Source organism: Homarus americanus, unplaced genomic scaffold (assembly GCF_018991925.1).
Source record: "Homarus americanus isolate GMGI-L3 unplaced genomic scaffold, GMGI_Hamer_2.0 scaffold15169, whole genome shotgun sequence".
Lineage (NCBI taxonomy): Eukaryota > Metazoa > Arthropoda > Malacostraca > Decapoda > Nephropidae > Homarus > Homarus americanus.
The window spans coordinates 777370-799423 of record NW_024714712.1 but is presented as its reverse complement, the minus strand read 5'-3'; the positions used below and the strand labels follow the sequence as shown (position 1 = coordinate 799423).

The 22054-nt window shown below is 38.2% G+C and overlaps 2 protein-coding genes across 2 annotated transcripts; both read right to left on the bottom strand.

Annotated features, from left to right (window-relative positions):
- Positions 1 to 2144: 2144 nt before the first annotated feature.
- On the bottom strand, positions 2145 to 5950 carry LOC121879398. The gene is made up of 7 exons (XM_042386023.1): positions 5842 to 5950; positions 5465 to 5524; positions 5198 to 5257; positions 4406 to 4506; positions 3996 to 4122; positions 3654 to 3745; positions 2145 to 2680 (listed from the first exon to the last, which is right to left on the bottom strand). The coding sequence occupies exons 1-7, from the start codon at positions 5872 to 5874 to the stop codon at positions 2596 to 2598; spliced, it is 558 nt and encodes a 185-aa protein (XP_042241957.1). The 5' UTR covers positions 5875 to 5950; the 3' UTR covers positions 2145 to 2595.
- Positions 5951 to 9340: 3390 nt separating this feature from the next.
- Positions 9341 to 20344, bottom strand: LOC121879391 (C-reactive protein 1.4-like). The gene is made up of 5 exons (XM_042386012.1): positions 19994 to 20344; positions 13674 to 13809; positions 12468 to 12685; positions 10234 to 10371; positions 9341 to 9635 (listed from the first exon to the last, which is right to left on the bottom strand). Exons 1-5 carry the CDS (start codon positions 20096 to 20098, stop codon positions 9477 to 9479), a joined length of 756 nt encoding a protein of 251 aa, XP_042241946.1. The 5' UTR covers positions 20099 to 20344; the 3' UTR covers positions 9341 to 9476.
- Positions 20345 to 22054: the final 1710 nt, after the last annotated feature.

Sequence of the window (22054 nt, the reverse complement as noted above, 5' to 3'; positions counted from 1 at the left end):
TCTTCTCCGCCAACTTTTGTGTAGTGAGTTACGCCGTCTCTTAATTTACTTAAATATCCAGGTTCTAGGCGTAACCAAACAAAAAGTGAAGTAAATTAAAAGAATAAAAATAAATAAAGTAAACCTTTAAGAATTTAATTGATTAAATATTAACACAATAAAGAGCCTCGTAGGCTGTCACAACAAACTGATTCACCATCGAAACTTTTAAGACACAAATGATACTAAAACATCGAAACATCAAAAGAATAAAAATAAAGCATTGGATTACGTTAACACTGCATAAACACATAAAAACTATCACTGAAATTAACTAACGTGAAACAACACTGAATTACTTGAATACAACTAAGCAAATACTGATGGACACAAACAGAGACATAAATAGGTACTCACATAGATATACCACATTGGTGGCGACAGGAACAACACAAATAAATTAAGTATAAGTAACAAGTGACACTCAAAGGATGTGGACTGTATGACAAGAGGACTGAACTAACTCAAGTCAGTTGGTGGGTCCTATATATAAGGTCGGCTCCCGCCCCGCCGGTGGGTCGTTTAACGATGCAGATGGTCGTTAGAGAACAAAGAATGCTGGTTACAATACAAAATAAAGAAATAAGATGGGCTTGAACAAATAATGACAGTTAAAACCTTAACAGCACAGGGTAAGGTGACTAGAATATATAATAGTAAATTTAACACATCATTACAGGAATAATATGGAACATGGGAGCAGGTTATATATAAAAAAATAGAAAAATACGACACGGTCGTAACAAGTGTTACTATATATTAAAAGGATGGTCCCTTACTTACCTATAATAGCAATATAATAATATGCAATAATATATAAAATCATGTGATAAATTGGCTAGGCACGAGATGGAAAGAGAGATGCTTAATATATTACACTTACACAAGAACTAGTTAATGACTATTTTGTACCTGCATTATTCGTTGTTACATGGCAGGTTCAAATGAATCTTGTTGGTGGAAAGGCCTTTATTGTGAAAAGACACGGTCACTTGAAGAACAGTTTAAAGCTGAAGATCCTATACAGCCTTAGCCTATATGCATGAGTCTGATGACCATGACGATGGGCAGGAGTCTCTCTATGATCTATCTACTTCAGAAGTAGCGCAGTTTTCAATAAGCCATTGTCTGCATTCTAATAATGGCAAAGAGTATGACACTGGGAGATTTATTGGTGTTAAAGTTGGTGATGTTACGAAAGAGAAATTGTTACAGTCCCCTGGACACCTACTCGTTCCCAGTGGACCCCAAGAGACAGTTGAAGTTTCATTTGGTGTGATTGGAAAGGTTTCCTTGGCTAGTTTATTCTAAAAAAAATTAAATTTGGTATTTATAAGAGATGTGTCCTTTTTGGTAAAGAGTGTTAGCAAAATTAGTCATCAGCATATTTTTGTTTAAGACATACTGGTTATTTTCTGCTGTAATTATTCACCTTTAATACCACAATAAAATGCACATAATTAAATGATTATTTAGTTTTTATGTTTTGGGGAACAAATGTCTCGAGCGCTCTTTGGTCCTCTGACTTCCTCCCCCCGAACATAATTTCTAGATACGGTCTTGGCTAAAGGTAACATACGTTGAACTAAAGGGAGGCATAAGGGAGGAGAGAGCCTGGTGGGCATATTAATAATCACATATGATCATACTGTTTAATCTCCACTGAAGGAGATCAACTGTATCTAAGAGTCCATGTAAATCACTGTAGGTAGAGCATGACCAATTCGGAGGACTTCGGCGGACCCATAGCCTGAAGAGGGAGGTAAACAGTGGAAGGGAAAAATAGAGTCAGAGTTTGGATCTTTCATCAAATTTCTGAATACTGTTGATACCATCAGAGGGGACACGCAACAAAACCATTTTCTCATAAATATAATGTCAAGTAGTAATTGATGGATAAGGCCATAATTATACAACGTAAGACTGAGACACCAGCATTCAGTTTCTTTAGTTTTCCATGAAACACTCAAAATGAATGTTGTCTTACATGTTATGAAGAAAGTATGTTATCATCACCATTCTTTTTTAATGTTTATTTTTTATCGTGAGAGAATGATAAGGTCCTTCCTCTCCTGATTGATGTGTATTTAGACGGATAAAAAATATTTTTCTCTGCTAAAACCTTTATTATGTCACAAACTAAATGACGACATACAACAATGATAATTATATAATGATAATAACATTGACTAGAAAATATTGTAATAATGTCATATTGTCATATGTAATATTAAGAAATTCAATATTTAGTAGGAAATGGCAATCATAGTGCTATTTTATAATACTGTAGTGTCAATATAATACGCATTAGCTTTTCTTACAACAGCGTTTCTACCATAATACTACTACTGCTACTACTCATAATAATAACCCATAATACGTCTAATATAAATTATTACAGTAACTGTGAAAGCTAAAATGTGTATGACATTGTTAGAGGTTGTCATTATGTCTTTTATTAACTCCAATAATCATGAATAACCTAAGAGTATCATCAGACCGTTCCAAAGACATCATCATTGATAAAGACTTATTATTCCATTCTTCTTCTCAATCTTATCCGCGTGAAAAAGCGTGCGCAACGTCCAAGGCCTTGTCTGCAATGCGAAAGGCCTTGCCCCAAAATCTTGTCTTTCGTGTTCTGCAACAAATACAGTGGTTAATCACGCGTTCAGTGGTGGCTGCTAACTTGTGTCCAGAGAGAGAGAGAGAGAGAGAGAGAGAGAGAGAGAAATCTTCTCAAGTATGTGGCAATGACAAAACATGTTCAGTATATAAATTATGGAAACAATTATGATTATTATAAATTATTTCCGTATTCCTGGACTTTTTGTTTAATGTGGCGCTATGATGTACTTAATTATATGCTTTTGTGAATATCCCGTATTTCTACCTTCATTAAGCGATTTTTATATATCAAACAGTATTGTAGGTGCAATATAATTTTTTTAGAGTACCCAGATAGACCCCGACTTACGACGGGGTTAGGGACCCAAATCCAGGTCGTAAGTCCAACATAGATAAAAAAAAAAGAAAAAAAAAATTTTAAATAAATAATCTACAATGAAATACAGTACAGTAAAAGTAATGAATAATGAGGAATGGATACAGTACAGTGTAAGTAATAAATAATAAGGAATGGTTACAGTGTGACTGAGCACTTATCTTTAATGTAGTCAGCTGAATGCACATGGGGGCCCCCATAAATTTTCTAATTATACATGGAGACTACATTAACTGGAAACGTTTCGGTATAGAAAATGCTTGTGTCATTTGAAAAAAAAAAAAAAAATTTTAATAAAAAATCTGCGGCTGTCGTAAGTCCCGACGGTCATAAGTCGTAGCAGTCGTAAGTCGGGGTCTGTCTGTACTTCCCTCCACTATTTGCTTTAATCTTTAATAATTTTCGATTTGTTTTATAAAACCAAGCTATTTCATTTAAAATCAAACATTTTATTTAGCTTACTCAAATTTGTGTGAAGTAACTGATGAAATTTGAAAATTCCCTCACGCTGCCAGTTATTATTTACCTTCTATATATAAATATTGAAATTACTGAACTTTATGGGTTAATTTCATGAGAGAATAAAAGTCAGCCAGAGATTTAGTCTTACTTCTCCTCAGTGATGGAGATGTCAGCACAGAGTTTGGCGAGTTGGTTGGAGCACGAGGAACCTTCGACACAGTCCTTGGTGATCAGCGTCCACTGTGTGAGTTAACAACAAGTTCATCACACGCCTCGTTTTAATAGTGAAGACAACCTGAACTTGTGGTTCACTAATCATGGAAATCATGAAAATGTATCTACAATAATGTCAATAGAAATAATTAATTCTTCGTACCAAAATCAATAACAACGGGCAGATAGACTAGATATGAATATGACGACAGGTGGGTCTATAATGTAGAGTGATATAAATATACGAATATATAGATAGAAAGAGACAGGTACCGACCATAATGGTGCAGATATCACAAGTGAGTCCCTTGGGCAGTATCAATGATACGTCGTACTGGCCGCCGGGAATCTCAGAATTTATCTCAAACTGACGACCACTACCGTCAGCCATCTCCAGTGGATACCTGAACGAGACATTAATACTTTAAATCTTATTCAACACCACATAAGCCTAGGTATATACCCATAAGTGATCATACATACAAATACTGTACTCACATTGCCTGCCCGGCTTCACTCTCATCAACTAAGAGCTTCCTCTCTTAAGAATAAGCAAGTACAAAGAAACACAAGCTAAGACAAATCCTTTGAAGCAACACTTAATAAGGAATGATTGACTCTGAACGTAGACACGGAATATCTGAGATGGAGATTTCTCAATACTTTGTGTAATTGTAGACAACTTACTTGAAAAGACAGTCCTCGTCCTGGGCGTCGGCACTGGGACACAGGTTGAACTCAAAAGCTCCACTTTTCATGTTCGGCACCTCAGCCTTCACCGTTATTGTCTGTAGCAATAATATTATTTCATAAAATCTTAACGAGGTAATATTGTTATATTACCTAATATTATTGCCCAACACTATTCGTATACGTATTTTATATAAAAATGGTGATAAGTGTGAGATACAGGAACAATAATTTCCAAATAATGAGAGTATTATATACTGTACATATACACACAATTCAGTATACTCAGGTTAGCATATAATTATCATAATAGGAATATCTTACTTCATAATCATAATCTACTCATAATAACACACATCACACATTATTGCAGGTTCCTTTAATACCTTAAAAATTGTATGACAAAAGGCATAATGGCCCCGGAAGTGGTTGTACCACATTATACCTGGTACCATTGGATTCTTTGTCCCTGAATATGTATGTTTAGCTGTTAACATGAATGCCCAGGGTGGCTTAGAAGCTGAAATATTGAGAAAAATGCCTTTGAGGGTGGCCATTTTTTAAAAACCAAGATGGCCGCCATACATACTTCCGGGGAAATGGAGACATTGGTTTTTGGGGTGATAATTATTATCAGTAGGTTCCAAAACTGTATAGGCTTAAAAAAAATAAAAACAACAAAATTGACTAATTCTAGGATGGGGTTCTGTTTAACTTTCTCGTGCTAAATTGCTGTAAAAACATTATGTTCGAAATGTAGTGTGTAGTAACACAGAATGTGAGGCTCACCTCTCCAGCGCTGTACGTGGGGACAGAGTTTCCTTCCTTGGCTCCACCAGACATGGCTCCCTGAAACACAACACCATTAACATGTACAAGAAAATCCTGTTAATTTATAAACCCATTGTACCAACAGTTAAATTATAAATAGTGCCCTCTGGGAAGGCGTTTCTTTCCTTTGGATACAATGATTATACTAGAACTTTTTTATTCAATGTAGAATGTTCAATGTAAGTTTTCTTTATATATTTAATTTATGAGATAAGAGGTACTCACCAGCTCCCGGCATTCACGTGAGGGAGGACTGGTCAGCTGCTGGGCAGACGCCGTCCCCACCTGCAGGATGAAGGAGAAACACTTGGTACATCACCAGACAAAAGGCCAGGTATTTATGAGAACTTCATTAGTCTAATATCTAATTTTCCTACTAAAATTCATGTATAAACATTTATTTTATGAAATATATATGGACACACAACAAAGAAAACAAACGTAAATTCCAAATAGTTGTAAAACATCATCGAAAACCACCACAGAAAAATAAATTTTAGTCAAGAATCATAGAGTTTTAAAACTTATTTTTGCCTAGTAAAAAATGTTCATCAATGTCAGTGTGCGATGAAGCATCAATTTGACACAACCAATATACTCACAGCCAAAACGAAGAGGAGTAGGCCAGGGTTCATCTTGAGGGCGTTGTTGTGGGCTGGTCAAGAAAAGAGGAGGGAGTGTGGCGGAAGAAAGTCCTCACACTGTTTATATACAATTCTAATATCTCCGGCGCATTCCTTTTATCAATTACTTCAGTAAAACACACCCACCTATCAATATTTTTCTTGGTCAACATATCCGCTCTAGTATCTGAACTTTCGAATATAATGTATTAAAATTAATATAAAAAGAAATCTGATGATTCTGATCAGTAAATAAAATATGAACTTGCAATTGCGTAATCGTTAAGGTTTTATACACAATGAAACAGTTTGGAAGATTTACATTGACAAAACGAGAAGGTTGAATGAGACAGGTATTGTGAATTACACGAAAGCGCTTGGGAACTTCGTGTTGCTGATAACCACAAGGAAAAAATAAAACACGAAATTCCCAAGCGCTTTCGTGTAATTCATATCTTCAGGGGTGAGTACAGACTAAGGAGAAGTACATAACAAGGTATATATATACAGAGGAGGGTGAGATCAGGTCCACAATGGTCAGGTATTAGGTATAGTGACCCCACTAATCTTCAAAAAGCACCGCAGCAGTCGGTAGTCAGGTCAGAGGGTAAGATGACCCAACCTTCTCACCTGGTTACAAATCTTCCTAATTACGAAATTATCCAGTTTGCACATACCATTACGGATTCGGTATGTTTAATGAGACTGGATTCTATAATGTTCCTACTGTCAATTGCATTACAAGGTAATATTGAGGAGTCATTATCCCAGTCAATGCAATGCTTGTTATCCCTCAAATGAACAAACAGAGCATTGGATTCCTGGCCTGTCCTAACACTCTATTTATGTTGTTTAAATCTAGTTACAAGATTCTTTTTTTTCCTTATTTTTTTATTTCCAGACACTAACTTATTGATAACTTTCTATTACATGAGTATTAGTGGTTTTAGAGTAGAATACTGTGGAGGATCTAAATAAACTGCAGGGGTGGTCTGAAAAATGGCAAATGAAATTCAACACTAGTGCAGCGTACTTAATATTGGAAGAACAAATACTGATATGTATACAGCCTTAACAACATCAACCTAGAGAAGTCGACTTGTGAAAGAGACTTAGGGGTACTTGTAAGCCCGGACCTACGGCCTAAAAAACAGTGCGTTAATGTTCGAAATAAGGCAAACAGAGTATTGGGTTTTATATCTAGAAGTGTAAGTAACAAGAGTGCAGAGGTCTTATTGCAACTATATCTTGCGCTAGTCAGGCCGCACCTCGATTATGCGGTTCAGTTCTGGTGCCCCTATTATAGAATGGATATAAATTCACTAGAGTCGGTGCAGCGAAGAATGACAAAAATGATTCCGGGACTTAGAAACCTTCCATATCAGGATAGGTTAAAGAAACTTAACTTGCATTCCCAAGAAAGACGAAGAGTGCGGGGAGATATGATAGAAGTATTTAAGTGGGTGAAAGGGATCAATAAAGGGGATATAGATAAAGTTTTTATAATATCCGAGCAGGATAGGACTCGGAGCAACGGATTCAAGTTGGATAAGTTTAGGTTTAGGAGGGAGATAGGAAGGAACTGGTTTACAAATAGGGTGGTGGACGAGTGGAACAAGCTTAGCAACTTTGTAGTAAGTGCTGGAACGGTGGAAAGTTTCAAAAGGAGGCTAGATAGATTCATGGATGATAGAGAGTGGTAGTAACTCTTGACAGGAGCTGCCATGCACAGGCCAACCGGCCTATTGCAGACTCCTTATTTTCTTATGTTCTTATGTTCTTTAAACCCTGATTGTCTCCAGAAAAAAACAGACTGATAATTAATTAAATTCTTATGCACCAAATTATTATTTTTCGGGGAATATTTTTGAATATGTAAATATGAGGCAACAGAGCTATCAATTTTCTCTTCCTGTTGTGTTCATAATTTAGAGATAAAGCTAAAACAAACAAGTTCTAATTGAAGGCGAAAAGCACTAGGAGATTAATGTGATAAGAGCATAGATATTTGCCTTGTGTTTTTTTTTAATTGTGTGTGTAATTTTATCGATCATTTCCTTTGTGGTTTTATTTATTTTTTATTTATTTATTTTTTTTTTGCAAATTTTCAAGTGTAATAATTCCTCGTTCTTATTTGAAAAATATCTGGTACAATGATTAGATTGTCGCTGTTTCCGTTGCCATGTTGCTTTTTCCATTATCACGGCGTTGACTAAAAGTTCTTGTAACGTTTGCTCTTTCTTCATATTGTTTTTCGTTCCTCATATCACTTTTGCATTCGTTATGTCGCCTTTGTTTCGTTATGTCGCGTTCTATTTCGTGATATCACTTTCTCTTCCGTTATTTCGCCCCCTCTTTGTAATATTACTCACTTATATATATATATTGAGGTTGACTACTTACCTGTGACTAACGCTGAGACTTGCATACCTGCAACTCTGATCAGCGATAATGGACCGCAGTTCACATCGCAACACTTCTAGCAGTTTACCCGAGCCTAGAACATCTCTCATGAGGCGTTACGTCCAGGCAATAGTAAGGCGAATGGAGCTGCCGAAGCAGCTGTGAAGACTGAAAGGAATGATGAAGCGGTGCTTGAAGGCAAAAGAAGACTTGTACCTTGGTCTTTTGAACACCCGAAACACCCCACAAGAGGGACTGAACACGAGTCCTGCACGACGACTAATGGGGAGGAGGATGAAGATGCTGGTGCCCACAAATGATACCCTACTGGAGCCCAAATAATGGTCTCTGGACGAAGAGAGATGGCTAATGCAGAACAAGAAGAGTACTGTGGCAGAGAGACACCAAGACCAAAGATCGATGAGACCGTTTTCAGTTAGAGAAGCGGTTAGGATGCAGCCCATTGACAACAAGACGCAAGAGTGGAAGATGGCTACAGTCACCAAGAAGATCAAAAGTAGAACCTATGAAGTCGAGACGGAAGAAGACAAAAAGTACAAAAGGAATCGGCAGTTTATACGACCCACAAGACGAGGTGAGCACTGAGTTCACTCGGTCGCCGCTCCTCCCATGTGTAATGTAGATGACATAATTGAAAGATGTGTACTTGTTCTATTTTTATTATCAAATACATTACACTAACACCACGCTTATCTGAAATAAATTATAAATAAATATATAAATATAAATAAATAAATAAATAAATCTTACAATTTATTTTTTTGCAGAATACAATGCACCATTGTACTCACACGTACTGTACATACACATAAACCCTCATAAGGAGGCATATGGATATACTCAACCATATAAAAACAAATGTACAACCATATGCACGCACATAATACTGTATGTACCCGTACGTACAGTCGAGGTCAAAAGTTTTGAACACTTGACAGTATTTGGCATGTAAGTGCCCGAAGATCTTAGGTATTAAGGAGAGTTTTATCCCATTTTGTGGTTCAGGCATAATATGAGATGACAAGTAGTGTTATTAGTATATCCCAATCATATATGTATAACTCAGAAGTAGATGCCAGATAGTGCTAAGTGTTCAAGACTTTTGACCCCGACTGTACATACACACATTATGATATGTCTATTTATTTCTTCTCTTGTCCTTCATTTATATTTAATGGTGAAGGAATAGTTTAGAAATGACCACAGGTGGTGTTGGCGCGTGTTGTCATGACACCGCCGTACCCCTGCCTGGGCGTGTAGTCCCAGGTAAGGATGTCGCCACCCTGCTCCGGGCTGCACCCATCAACCAAGACTGTCACCATCAGGCGGCTCATCCAGTGCTCGGCGCGCTGACCCAACACATACAATAATATTATACATAACACTCAACAAATAAGAAAATAGATAATATATCAAACAAAATATATGTAATGTACAAATGTTTTGAGGACGACATTTTGATCGTTGTACAGTTGGTGTAGTGTAGATGATGGTATAGTCAATGGATAGTGTCTTCTGTAGATGATAGTGGAGGTGATAGTATAATGGTTGTAGTGCAGATGATAATGTAGCGAGTGCAATGTAAATGATAATGTAGTGGATGTGGTGGAGATGATAGTGTAGTCTCACACATAGGCTATGAGCTGTCCTTAGCCCTTTAGAAATAAACCAGTCAACGCCGGCTTCCCCAGCTATTACAATCTAAGTCATTTGAAATACCAAATCCTCCAGATTTATATTTGCTATAACTAAAATTACTTAGGATGGTGACACCTCAGAAACCCAAGAAAGAGCCTCTTATAATTATATTTTTACGACAACAATGGTGCCAAACCGAGTTAATCGTGGACAGGCGGACGGACGAACAGCACTACCAGTAAAACTATTTTTAAAGTGCTACTAGCGTGATTTTTGTAAGAGAATTTATGAAAATATTAATTTTATTACCTGTATTCCCCGAGTGTCGAGTCCCAGTAAGGTGAGCCAGCCGTGCACTCCCTCATCACAAGGTTCGCTGCTGGTGATAGCGTTGTATCTCTGCCCGGAGTACGCCCGCCCTCCACCACTCACCGTCATCCCTTTTGTCTGTGAGGACAAGCAAGCTTTTTCAATGTCATTATCGCTTAATCTAAATGTCAGACAGACAATCTCATTCAGTCATAGTAGTCACATAATTTATGTTGTGCAAGGGTCTGATGCAAATGTTCGATTATTTAGCTGGGTCACACATTTTGGCCACAAGTCAATCTATGAGGACCAGGTCCTCATGCTTGTTCAATCATTATGTTCCACTGTTTCAAGCACCACTGGTGTATTTCAGATATTGGTCTTTGGTTTAATAGTTCAACTTTACACATATTCATAAACCGTATCTTTAAGGCCTCGTTTTGGACCTACAAGGATGAAATCTAGATTTATTGGGGTCAGGGTGTCAAGGTCATGTCCTGTATCATTTTCTTTTAGAGTTGTTGTTGGTACCTTCCATAAAATTAATAACACACACACACATGATATATATATATATATATATATATATATATATATATATATATATATATATATATATATATATATATATATATATATATATATTGTGTTACGAACCACGCCATCTATTGTCCTGATCTACCTACCCAGCACCACGAGCAACGCCATCAAGGGACGAAACCCGAGTATGACTCGTCTTAGTTACCACTCCGGGGTTTCCCTTCTCCATATCCTGGTTGTTGCGTCACCTCCTCAAAGTCTTCTTTGTCAGCTCCAGTTCGAGGAGAGTTCAGTTCACTCTGGGAAGTGACCACAGGATCACCTATCCTGGAAACCTACGGCACAGTGACTACCTACCGTCTTCTACAATACTCAGCCTTACTCGTCAGCCATCTCAGCTCCGCACTTAAGTATTTGTAATCTTATATTGCCTCCCCCAGGTCCACCTTGCTTCAAATTATCGTATGTTGTATAAATATGTATATACTGTTAATGTTTAGGTTAAGTATGGTTAAGGGTAAATTATAGAAAGCTGAATATTTTGTTTAGGGATTTATGGTACTTTATTATACACAACAAAAACTCGCATCCTTTGTCTACCCTTTTATAGTCCGATTGTCTTTGTTTTTTGTTGCCTGTTGGGATCTGGGTAGACTTTTAACTATATTCTAAATCCCCAACTAGTAACAATATATATATATATATATATATATATATATATATATATATATATATATATATATATATATATATATATATTATTATGCTGAGGCATAATTTTGCAAGTTTGGGGAGATTTTCTTGTATATATTGACGTATTACTTATGTAAGAATTCTCAAGAATGTATTGCGCATGTCGTTCTGACCTGCAATGCCTAGATGGCGCTAAGATGCTCTAGGTGTCTGAGGAGAGGTATATATACACCAGCGAGCTGCCTCTGAAGATTAAGAGAGACCACCACTCATCAAGGATATGACAAGACTGGAAGAAGCCATCTTCCAACGACTGAGACTGAGATACCCAAGCATATGGGAAATCATTGTACAAGTACCAGCAGAGCAGAAAACTCATTGCAGCACCACCTTATAGAGTGCCCTGGAACACAATTAGCTAGGAGAAACATAGAACCCCCTATCACAGCAGAGAAGGTTGCCAAAATGCTAACCACCAACCACTAAACCCTACAGTTTCTTAAAATGGTTCAAGATTGGCAGAAGGTTCAAAGTCACCACAGCATATGAAGTTTTGTTTGAAGTTGTGTATACAAACGGACACTTTATCTGACAAGAAAGGGAAATTTTAAATTCTTATTCACACTCATGAACCTGATATAATTATACCATAGCAGGTTTTACTTAATTGCTGTATAAAATAAAGGAAATTTATCCAGTTAAATGTAAATTCACTTTGGATTAGTCTTATGCTGTAATATGAAGTAGTCTGAATACATTCTAGCATTAATGCGACTATGTGTTGAATTACTTCTATATTCTAGTCTCTGATTTATGCAATACACAAAGTAGCCATACACCTAACGTACTCAGGCTCTTTTTCACCTCTCAGCCTCATGAAAACCTACTAAACTTTGATACTTTCCCTTCAGTGGCACCTTAAAGGTGGAGGCGTTGTCAAGTTGAACAAAAATGTAACTTCATTATAAAAGTGTAAGTGAGATTTCGGCAGCACTTCTCACCTCAAGGTTGATGCCAGAGTCGACCAAATGTCCGTCCAAGTAGAAGCTCCAGTTGCCGGAGTGGGAGTGCCAGGAATGGAGGACGTGGTGCCACTTCCCCACTAGGCTGACGGGGGAGGTGACCAAGCTTACCACTACGCCGTTCACCTGTATCACCCACGTCCATGATAATTCAGATCGTACCACAAGCACTTGGATAGATGTGTCGTCGGCCTCGTCTGGTAATGATTTTGAGCTTGAAAGTATTGTAACGTTTAATTCTTCATACGTCATTAATGATTACTACGACTACTGCTACGAATAATGTTAAAAATAATTATGATGGTAATGCAAATTACAATTCTTTTCAGAATTATGTCACCATATACTATACACAATAACAATCGGATTTGTTATATTGTTGTAAGTGTTACAAGAAAATAGAAAGGAAAAATCTCATTATGTTCTTCCCCATTACGTGAAGTTCTTCAGCTTTATGCCATAGGTGAACAACTAATTGTCCAGCCACAATTTTACCTTACCTCACTTCCTCCCGAGTGTTTCTGGTCGTTGGTTATTTTACGCAACAAATTTGTTGAAGGGATGATGGGAGGGTAAGTAAAGTCACACTGAGATGGGCAGCAGGGGAGCGGTTAGTGAGCCGCCAGTGAGTCTAGCAACAATAATGTAAGAGCTTCTTCTATTTTAAGTGTCCAGACCAAATAGGTTTAATTCTAAATTGCCGGTGTAAATTTCGATAACGTCCAACATGGAGAAAATTCTCATTATCGTTAGTTTCTGTAGCCTCCTAGACATATTTACTGAGTACTGTATACTGTGTTCAAGGTGATATAAATCTAGATTTGTAAAGGATTTAATTGTTTTAATGCACAGTACTTATCGTACCTTGCCATGTTACCGTAAAGAAAACATTGAGTATATTGTATTCGTATCTGAATTTATTCAGTCATTTTTTTTCATATTTTTCCTTGATGCTGAAGGAAATCAATAACAATGCATGGGTTATATGCTTTAAGCAAACCCTTACCAGTGTCTTTCTACCGAGTTTAAGTTGAGAAAGTTTTGAAGATACACAAGGCGTTTGAGTGTTGTTTTACCTCCTGATCCTAAATTACGACATGTTGACCGCTACCTTTGACTAGACTTTGAATTTGTAAAGCTGAGACAGACCTGACAGAAACATTAGGATCTTTCTAGTTAACTCACTGATGTAGGCGAAGGGACAGACGAAGCTGGAGGGTTCTAGGAGATGGATCCAGTAGTGTAATGTAAAGCCGGACAAGTCAGGCATCTCGGCCACGTACTCCACGTACTGGACTGCCTCCGTCTGGTTGAACAGCACCTGCCAACACAACACTCCTAATTATCAGTAACAACACCAAGAGAGTTATATCTCATAATTCTTAATATTCTTGATGGACTAGTGAAACTGCTACCTAGTTGCGCACTTAAAGACCTAAGATGTATCCTTAATAATTTAAAATACATTCTGTGTGTGTATGTGTGTCTATTATGCATTACTACATTTTTAAAGACAAACAGCTGAAATTTGGTAGGGAAGTGCGGGTGGCCAAGGGGATGGTTATGCACTATCCCTTCCCTTCCACTTGGGTCAGGGCGGACCCTGACCATGAACCCCCACCTGCGGGCCGGTCCGTAGATGAGAGGCGGGTGCATTTCCACAGTTTTGATGACGGACAGCTGAAATCCAGTAGAGAGGTACCGGTGTCCGAGGGGTTGGTTGTAAACTGTCTTCAGTCTCTCCACAAGGGTGGGTAGACCCCACAGGTGCCAACCACGATCCATCACCCACAGTTAGATCCACAGTTTATAAGATATACAGCATAGCTAAAATTGGGTAGGGAAGTGCCCTAAATCCCAAGAGATGTAGGAGACCATCTGGCGACGGCCCACCATATGTTGGAACCCAGTTAATTCTTTACTAAATACAATAAAGAAAGTGATTGATGCGCGTGGTGGCATATTGGAAATTTTATTGATAATATTCAAATAAAATTGTGACAACATAGAAATATGGCAAATTACGTTCTCATTATAAGTGTTAAGATTAGACTAATTACATAGCTATGATTGTTATGTGAATATATATTGGATTAAACATTTATGTATGATTGCCTATGTATGATTTATTTGAAATAGTAAAATGAATTGTATTCAACAGGTTTGACTGAATTATAACGTTCGAGTTTAATGTGAAGAGTCTGATTAACCTTTAAACGCTCAGGAGTTTACAAAAGTAAAGAGAAAAATTTACTCATTCAAAATATTTAAGAAAATCGTTTCCGTATGTCAGATAGAATTACAGTTTTGAGTATAACAGCTTTTTCTTATACAGTAGTAGATACAATAGAGTCGCGATCCAAAATTTGTATCCAGGTCTTGTAGCTGGGGATCCAGAAGTGCCAGTCGAACCCCCGATGATAGTTGGAGTGAGTTAGTGTTGCCAGACGGCGCGAGATTAATGATGGCTGTTTGTTCTTTAAGTGTACGGTTTCATAATAATGATATCATTGTAAATAATAATCATAATAAAATCTTGTGGATGGAGGAGCTTAGTTCGGCAGGAAAGGTGCAGCTGTAGAAGAAGTAAAGAAATATGTCAGCGCTAGTTTCAATTAATATCAAAAGCAACTAAATTATTAGGCATAAGAAGGTCGTTCACATATCTAGACGGACTGTCGAGATATCTGACCGACCTCGTAACGATCTTCAAGAGTGAGGTGCTTCCCCACCTGGAGTATAGACTCTGTCAGTTGATTGAAAATATCCAAAGGAGGGCCACCAGACTGGTGCCTGCACTTCGGCACCTCAGCTATCCAAAGAGATTAGAGCGCCTGCAACTGCCTAGCTTATACTACAGACGGGCAAGGGGCGACCTAATTGAGGTGTATAAACGTCTCAAAGGGTACTACTCAGTCGAGTGTCCATACCTGGAGCTGGCGGACGCCCACCCCACAAGGGTTCAAGCACTTCATGGTTGAAGAAACCGCAAGTCCAGAAAACTGTGAGGGGCAAACTTTTTCAGAGTGAGAATTGTGAACTCTTGGAACCTGCGGCCAATAGTGTTGTGGCACCGAGTGTGAGCTATTTCAAGACCAGACTTGACCAACACTGGAGTGGGTTCAGAATACATTCAGGAGCCAGTGCATGCCCAGTAATAACAACAATACGTAGCAGAGACGTGACCGACTGCCTACAAGCGGCTAAAAGTAAAAAGTAATAAAAATAAAAAAGAAGACACATGATACCGAATAATGAATAATAAGGCGGCATTAAAAGCAGAATATCAACACAGATGTAAGGCGCGAAATCATTAGCTTTATAGCAATGGCGTTAATAGGGGCCCACGTGGCCTGGCCTTCCTTACTTTGCTACCCTCAACGCCAACCCAACGCAACCAGGACGTAAGTACTTAGAGATTAATTCAGGCCCATAGTCAGGAGGAAAAGCCTTCAACATAAATACTAATATAAGCCATGAAATAATTATGTCCTACTATTCATTGCAGATGGCCTCAAAAGTTCCTGAAATAATATTGATCAAATTTCAACGCATTTTCTCGGAGGGTACTGTGCCCCTCCTCCCTCTTATCTTCAAGTCTTGCCCCACCCCTTCCAAAGACTTATATTATATACGCCACTGGTTTGTAGGGTTGGTAAAAGTGAGTGTTGAGACTACATGTATCGAAGCCTTATGCTGCTGTCATGTTGGCGTACTGACGTCATTTTGTTAGACTACGACGACTCTTCAAAGCTTCAAATCCGATCGAACGTTATTAAATCATATATTAGCTCCATACTTTAAATTTATCTTTTATATTTACCACTTTTTAGGTCTTGAATGACGCATTTTTGTTAGTCTGACTCCTGTTACAGTAGATATGTAATTACGGCAGTAACACTTGTAAAAAATAACAAACACGGACTTGACAGCATACGATATTCTGGTGTGATCATGAAAATGTTGCTCGCACCGTCTGAACTACCACTCCACATAACATGGGAGGAGGGGGGTGTTACCCTGCCCTTTGGACCCCTGCTAGCAAGGCCTGAATACAAACTTTGGATCGTGATTATATTATACGTTGTTTATTGCACGTGTGTAGAGAGTGAGAAGAAATATTCTAATAGCAACAGAGGGAGCAGTGCGAGCCTTGTCTTCCACTTGAACTTGCCGCTCTGCACTACAACTCATCCCCACAGCTGCACGCCTCCCAGTACAGGTGGAAAAATGGGTGGGGGTGGTAAGGCAGCATTCCGTGGCCACGTAACGGCATTGGCAGCTCAGCCGGTGAAGGGTCACATCATACACCCGGGGGCACCTGAGTGTAAGGAGTCTTCTCTGTGTCCTCCCGACTATTGCCGTAATAAATTTCGAAACGGAACATTGAAAATGTATTGTCGGTGATTACGTTAATCTTGTGTACAAATAAAACATTCCCTGCAACTCTGTTAAAGAAAATAAGATGTTTGATAATGTTTTTGTTAATAAATATACATACCAATTAAGGTTAGCCGGGTCTTGTAAACTGGTCCCCCTGTTATTATATAAATGGATAACAGGTATTCACAGGCGAACAATGGATGAATTAGCCAGTCTAGCTAATTCACCCTTGTAATAGGAAAATCGTGCTCTGGTTATTTTAAACATATAAAGATTCTCAAGAGAATGAATAATTAAATACATTATAGCTATTATCATATCTTCAAAGATCTTAATAATCATTCCATGATAATTCAGCATTCATGAAAATTACTTGCTTAAAGTTGTTTATTAATTATAACAATGTTTTATCTTGGTGATTAAGACAAAATTATTTTGATCACGTTATTTTCCCGCATCTTTCTAACCAACGACTCAGTCGCCGTCATTACCTGTTATTTATAACAACATGACAACCAGTTTTAATACGTTTCCACTTGGGTAAAGGTTGTACTGTACTGTTGACGTGTTTGGATTTTCAAAGACATATTACAATCAGGCAGTTCCTGTCAAAAGAAGCGCAATTGTATATGTAACTTAGAAAAAAAGTTGCATGACACAAAACAACTTTGAAGTCACGAGAATTCTGTTATATTTCCATCAGGACGAGACGCTCGACTCTCAATAAGGACAAAAAGAAATCTAAAACTTGTATTATGATTATGCGCAATACAGTGTGTGTGTGTGTGTGTGTGTGTCATGGAGGTGTACCTTATACTTCCATGGTGTGTGTATTACGCTCTATGGGGATAGTCGTCGATTAAGTTTTGAAAAGGCAACTGACGTTTTTACCAAACGGGGAAAAATGTGGATTTAATGGAGATTAATTCATTCAAGATATAATTGGCTGTATTTACCATCATAAGCTAGCCAAATTATACCTAAAATAGGCTTTGTAAGGTTAGGTTAAGTTACGTTAAGTTTAGTATATATATTATTGATGATCTGCATGATAGTTTACAGTCAGTCAGAATTTTCCAAAATAAGATAAATACATAAATGTTACGCTAATCGGCATGTTAGTAGCTCAATACTAGTTAGTTATGGTATAGTAGTGACGTTGCATTAGACTTGGTAGCACTGTTTAGCTAAAACCTGCAGTTCCTCCTTTAGTACCGTGTCAGCTTTCTCTATATGTGCATTGATGTTAGTTTACACCTTCACTGTATATAACAAACTATAGATGTCTCTTGCGCGTGAATTAACTCACACGACATTAAAAGAAAAGTATCTTATGCAAATCAAAGGTTAATCAAATGTTAGCTGCAAGGTCAAGGTGTGGCTGTGTATACCTTAGCAAAACCTACCGAGTTGTAAATTTGTCCGGCGGTCATAGACTAATGTCTTCTTTTCTGATCACTGCTAGAAGTTACGACATTCTTACTGGTATAATGGGGATAATATTGTAAACGATTACTCGAGCCCTCCTGCAAGCATCTACGTCCTCCAAAACTGGTCGCCTCCAGAAGGTCGACGGGTAGAAGATTAGAGCAAGACGAGCCATTACTGCCGCCATTCATGCCAGTCTTGTCTTGGAGGCGTGGCAGTGTTCTAGATGAAGTAAACTTGTTTTTGTTGCCTGTATATATGGATGTGACAGTGAGGGAAGTATGTTGTTTGTGTGTATATTGATATGAGGGTGGCCGTGGTTGAATATGATTCGAATGTTGCTACTGAATTTTGATGTATGTACAGTATACAGGTGTAGACATGGAAGTATACATTGTGTAAATCTGGGTGTAGCTGTAGGGATTGATGTGTGTATAAAAGTGCAACTATGAGGCGTGTGTTGGGTATTATAGTGATCTAGTTTACATACACATTCTGTTTAGGTCCACAATTGCTTATTTACGCGCCCATTTGTATGCGTGGTAGAACTATGGGTCTACACATATACATTTAGGTTTCTTATAATTATTACGTGTGTAAATGACATAGGATACACGAGATAAATATGAAGAACCTTACCACTTGTATTTACAAATGTTTTTAGATAAGTCAAAAAGGATGTTCTGGTAATGAAGGAGCCTCTTTTAAGCGTATAACTAGTTCTTTCTACTTCATTTTTTCTTATATGATGATTCACTGTTTATCCTCACATCATCCTTGTTGTCAGCTCCATTATGGTTCTTATAGATCGCAGATTTTTTTATCTTTTTTCTTGGTTTACTGTCACCTTCGTCGTCGTCCTTGTCAGCTCCGGAATTTTCTTTATAAATTGGATGCAACGTTTTACTGAACTCAGAGAATCCCTAAACTTTTTGCCATCTTACGTCTCATTGTTTCTTGGCTACATTGCTATTTGACATCTTCAGAGAACTAACTGCTTCCAAACTGTATTCATGACTCATGTTTTTCCAAGTGCGAGGGCCTTGTTGTATTCTAAGTGTTCTTGGAAATATAGAAAAACGGGAAGATATTGGAAGCATAATGTATTGTCTAATGGTAGACCCTGCTGCCATATGTCATCACAAAAATTGTGACCAAGTCCCAGGTTGCTGATCTGACTTTCTGCCTCATTTACACACAACTGCAGGGTCTCAATTGTTTCTCTTACTTTCACAACACAACATACATATATTGTTTCTCACTCTTGATCTTTTTTTTTTTGTATTTCTTTATGGTTCTTGATTATTATGATTATGATTATTATTATTATTATTATTACATTTTCGCCCCCCAGGCCCCGATGTGGGTCAGTGACCTGTGCCCGGGTGGGCTAATCCCCGGAAAAAAAAAAACCTTGTGACCAGTCTTTGATCTATGTGTATTACTAAGCAATAACTACCACTCGGGCAACCTGAACTTCACGCTGAACACCGAGGGCAACATTGTCGAAATTTATACGTCTACTAAGTCACTCTCAATTACTGATAACTTTCCCGTTATCATAATTATTAGTATAGCTTCCTGTTTCGTGGGCTCCAATATTGGTGCTAAAAATAAAACAGTAATCTCACTCTTATCTAAGAATTATAGAATAACCTGTTATAGGTATGTGATGTCTGTCAGACAATTCTTACCTTAAAATATGATGTAGATGCGCAAGTTGAGTCAACTGTACTGGAGCCAAAGACCTCTCCCGTCACCCCCAGCACCATCAACAAGCACCAACACCACCCAGCCATACCACCCAAGCAGGAGGCACAGATGCTAGCTGAAGATCTTAACGATGTCTTGGTTGAATGTGTGATAGAGCACCACTTTTAATTATAATGTAAATTTATATTTTGATTTGGATGAGAGGTGAGGAAAAGCGTCAAAGATGGATTTCTGGGCAGTGGATTTGAAACGCGGACTTGTAGGAGCTCCGTGCTAGGAAGGTGCGTGCCCTGGGAGGAGCGTGTGACTGAGAGGCGCGAATGGAAAGAAGGTAGAGTCTACAGTGAGCACGTATCGGGGCAGGGATCTCAGTCAACAGGTTCTCCTGCTGGCTTGTGGCCAACTCAGAGATGAGTAACAAAAACCGGCAACGGGTCATTCACCCAAGGCAGGTTGGTGTTGCATCACATCGGCCAAAGTCTTTGTAAGTTCTGTTAATCATTTATGCACAACCATATAACGTTATCGATATAAGAACATAAGAACATAAGAAAGTGGGATACTGCAGGAGGCCGACTGGCCCATACAGGGCAGATCCCTTTCACACCCATCCCAGCACTTCCATGTGCCTATCCAACTTCGTCTTGAAGCTCCCTAGCGTCCCCGATCCTACTATAGCACTCGGTAGCCTATTCCACATATCCACAACTATTACCAAACCAGTGCTTGCCTATATCCTTTCTGAATCGGAATTTATCTAATTTAAAGCCATTTGTTCTAGTTATTTCGTTATTACTGAGCTTCAGAACATCTTCCATTTTACCCTTGTTAATCCCACTTACCCACTTGTACACCTCTATCATATCTCCCCTAACTCTACGCCTCTCTAATGAATGCAAGCCTAAGCTTTTCAGTCTTTCTTCATATGGAAGGTTTCTAATATTTTGGATCATTTTTGTCATTCTTCTTTGTACTCTCTCCAAAGAATCTATGGCCATTCTATAATAAGGACACCAGAACTGAACCGCATAATCCATGTGTGGCCTCACTAATGCTAGGTAAAGTTTCAAGATAACGTCAGCAGTTCTGTTACTCACAGACCTAGATATGAACCCAAGAATCCTGTTTGCCTTGTTGCGAACGCTAATACATTGTTTTCTAGGTTTCAAGTCGTTGCTAACAAATACACCTAGATCTTTTTCACAAACCGAGTTCTATTTCCGTGTTACCTAGTTTATACTTAACGTTTGTATTCGTCTTCCCTATCTGTAGTACCTTGCATTTATCAGTTAAAATTCATTTGCCTGTCTACTGACCACTCATGTAAGGTATCTAGATCTCTTTGAAGGTGTTCAAAGTCACTGTCTGAATTTATCACTCTCCCCATTTTGGTATCTGCAAATTTACTAAGCCTACTAGTTATGCCTAAATTAAGATCATTAATGAATATGTTACGAGTTGGGGATTTAGAATATAGTTATACGTCTACCCAGATCCCAACAGGTAACAACAACAAAAACAAAGACAATCGGACTATAAAAGGGTAGACAAAGGATGAGAGTTTTCGTGGTGTATAATAAAGTACCATAAATCCCTTAACAAAATATTCAGCTTATAAATTACCCTTAACCAAACTTAACCTAAACATTAACAGTATATACATATTAATAAAACATAAAACAATCGTGAAGCAAGGTGGACGTGGGGGAGGCAATACAAGATTACAAATACTTAAGTGAGGAGCTGAGATGGCTGACGAGTAAGGCTGAGTATTGTAGAAGACGGTAGGTAGTCACTATGCCGTAGGTTTAGAGGATAGATGATCCCTTGGTCACTTCCCAGAGCCAAGTGCCCTCTCCTCGAATTGGAGCTCACAAAGAAGACTTGGAGGAAGTGACGCAACAACCAGGATATGGAGAAGGGAAACCCCGGAGTGTTAACTAAGACGAGTCATACTCGTGTCTCGTCCCTAGATGGCGTTGCTCGTGGTGCTGGGTAGGTAGATCAAGACAATAGATGGCGTGGTTCGTAGTGCTGGGTGG

Excerpts from the sequence above, each read along its gene's own strand:
- LOC121879391 (XM_042386012.1), bottom strand. The coding sequence starts at position 20,098 with ATGGCTGGGTGGTGTTGGTGCTTGTTGATGGTGCTGGGGGTGACGGGA. Across the intron at positions 13,810-19,993 it reads CATCTACATCATATTTTAAG|GTGCTGTTCAACCAGACGGA; the intron begins GTAAGAATTGTC and ends TTGTGTTGGCAG. Across the intron at positions 10,372-12,467 it reads ACTCTGGCATCAACCTTGAG|ACAAAAGGGATGACGGTGAG; the intron begins GTGAGAAGTGCT and ends TTGTCCTCACAG.
- LOC121879398 (XM_042386023.1), bottom strand. The coding sequence starts at position 5,874 with ATGAACCCTGGCCTACTCCTCTTCGTTTTGGCT. Across the intron at positions 5,258-5,464 it reads CACGTGAATGCCGGGAGCTG|GGAGCCATGTCTGGTGGAGC; the intron begins GTGAGTACCTCT and ends GTTGTGTTTCAG. Across the intron at positions 3,746-3,995 it reads GTGATATCTGCACCATTATG|TGGACGCTGATCACCAAGGA; the intron begins GTCGGTACCTGT and ends TAACTCACACAG.